Below are 2,677 nucleotides of genomic sequence, written 5' to 3'. Positions count from 1 at the left end.
ATCCTTCACACTTCCGGGTTAAGCCCCGCCCAATCCGAGTACAGATACGGATACAGATAATTCATATGGTTCAACAGATACAGATAATGCTGTACTCGCTCATCTTTAGTTGCAACTGCATTCGCTCTGGACCTCACGATGTGGTGCTACAATCAGATAACTTTAAAAAGAGTTGAAATACTTCCCCAGCATCATCATACATCTATCAAATAATTCAATAAAATTGATTACAATCTGCTGAGCCCTGCAGATACCTTGTTTAGTTCTGTATTTATGCTGTAGCTGCCCAAGAGAGACGTGGGTTTTGAACAAGAGAAAAAACTGTTTGTGTTAAATGGGCAAGAGAGAAGGAAGTGGTTTAGCTTCTGCTGTTTGTTCTGCTAAAACATATTCTATGCAATACTTACAAGATGTAAAAGCATTTAACAGCACAGCAGTATCTCTCTGTATCTAGTTCCCACCCTCCAAATCTTCCTCAAATTATCTAGATGCTGTTATGTATGGGGTCAGATCAGTCTCAATGATTGCAAATGCGTACATAACAATTCATAAAGAGTTGAGTTGTTCTATGCATTTCCAATTATTAAAATAATAAAATATGTTTTTTTTTAAACATGCATGTAAGTACCTGTTGTTCAGACCAAAGGTTGTTTTGCATGGCGACACATTCAGCACTAAACTGCATAATGAATAATATGGACAGAGTGGCTTTTTTTTATTACTTCAGACCTTAATCAGAATATAAACCTGCAGGACAATTAAGGGAAAATATTTCATATTGACTTCTGTGTAGCAGTTAGTGCATATCTACAAAATTAATAAGATTTTTAACATTAAAAATGCCATTATTTTGATTATATTACTTTGAGATCTTCATAATGAGTACTTGGATCAATGGTACAGCAGGTCAGTCCACAAATCAGAAGAGCCACTCTGTTTTCATAGAGGGTTACTTATATGCATGTATATGTACAGGATCAAGCTCCAAAGTTGCATTTTAATGATAAATATCTGACCACAGATTTCTCTGTAGTAGGTCAGTTGTGCAGCACAAGATGGCAATCTAGCCATTTAAAAGCAAGCCCCCTTTGTGGAATTAAAAACTCAACATCCAGGACCTCACACGCCCACTAATCTCCCACCCTGCTAAACTCCTCTGTTGGACTTTCCTGTAAGAGGCAGAGTCAGCTACAGATGTGTGGCTTTGGTACTTTTGTACGTGTTTTGAGTTTTTTTCTGGCTAAGTGACAGTGAAATGGCGGAAATCGCCAATGGTGAAATAAGAGGAAGGACTGAGCAGTTGAGGTATTTTGTGCATCGTGGTTTTGACTTCAGTTTTCTGTCGTCTGCTCTGTCACTAAGGAGCGTTTCAGCCATGGAGTTCATACAGCAGAGAAACCTTCACTATTTGACCATTGGTAAGACTTCTACTCAAAGTAAATTAAAATCAAATTGAAATAAAGCCTTTTTTTAATGAAACCGCACTTTGCCTCTTAGGATTTTTTTTTCTTTCAGTTTGATGTACTTTTTACTTTATTTGGAATATGAAGGGAATCCAAAACACCGCAAGGCAAACTTATATTTCTGCACCTTTCAGGTTTCTGAATGTAATGAGACAAATTTATTTTGTCCTTTTGTCTCTACAGTGTATGTCATCTTGACCACAATCTCAGCTGCGGCAGGTCAGTTAGTTCAACGCTGTGATGCATAAAATGTGAGTTTTCAGTTAACGTTCTTTATAAATAACTCATAACTTATTTGCTACGTTGTGTCTTATGTTTCAGCTCAGATCAGATTAGTGGGGACTGGGTCTACTCGTTGCTCTGGAAGAGTAGAAATCTATTACAACAGTGCTTGGGGCACAGTGTGTGATGACAGCTGGGGCTTGGAGGATGCTGCTGTAGTGTGCAGACAGTTGGACTGTGGTACGGCACTGAGTGCTCCTCAGTCAGCCCACTTTGGTAGAGGAACTGGTTCAATCTGGCTGGATGATGTGAGCTGTTCAGGAACTGAAAGGTATCTAACGGAGTGTAATCACGGAGGATTTGGGAAACACAACTGTGGACACAATGAAGACGCCGGCGTTGTCTGTTCAGGTGATGAATTCTAACAACTCTGGTCTTTGTGGTTTGTGTTGAGTCTTTGGGAGCAGCACAGAGTGAAATGCTGTAGCGTGCAATTAGAATAGATGAGCAGAAAAAATGTGTAAAATAATTATTTAAACTATATTAATTCAACACTAAAGAATATAAAGATGTTTTTTGTGTTTCATATACTTTCTGTGTGAGTGATGCAACAAATGTACATTTCTGCTAACTGTTGCCATTACTGTATAACAGAAGCTGATTCTCTTCTGTGTTTTGTGGCCAGGCGTGCTGATCAGATTGGTGGGGTCTAACTTGTGCTCTGGAAGAGTAGAAATCTATTATGAGAGCATTTGGGGAACAGTGTGTGATGATAGTTGGGACATGGAAGATGCCAAGGTGGTTTGCAGAGAGTTGGGCTGTGGTACGGCAACGAGTGCTCCTCAGTCAGCCCACTTTGGTGAAGGAACCGGAAACATCTGGCTCGATGATGTAAACTGTTCAGGAACTGAGAGGTCTATAACTCAATGTCAGCACAGAGGATTTGGGACACACAACTGTGGACACAGTGAGGACGCCGGCGTTATCTGTTC

The 2,677-nt window shown here is 39.7% G+C and overlaps 1 protein-coding gene across 1 annotated transcript; it reads left to right on the top strand.

The window, feature by feature from the left end:
* Window positions 1-1,300: 1,300 nt before the first annotated feature.
* Window positions 1,301-2,068, top strand: LOC119220322 (putative DMBT1-like protein; the record flags this gene model as incomplete). The annotated part of the gene is made up of 3 exons (XM_062566220.1): window positions 1,301-1,418; window positions 1,647-1,682; window positions 1,785-2,068. Coding segments are annotated over exons 1-3 (363 nt in total), but the record flags the coding sequence as incomplete, so codon positions are not given.
* Between the last annotated feature and the right edge of the window lie 609 nt (window positions 2,069-2,677).

This window comes from Pungitius pungitius, chromosome 12, assembly GCF_949316345.1.
Source record: "Pungitius pungitius chromosome 12, fPunPun2.1, whole genome shotgun sequence".
Classification (NCBI taxonomy): Eukaryota; Metazoa; Chordata; class Actinopteri; order Perciformes; family Gasterosteidae; genus Pungitius; species Pungitius pungitius.
Note: the sequence above shows the minus strand (reverse complement) of the source record. Positions and strands in the feature narration are given on the sequence as shown.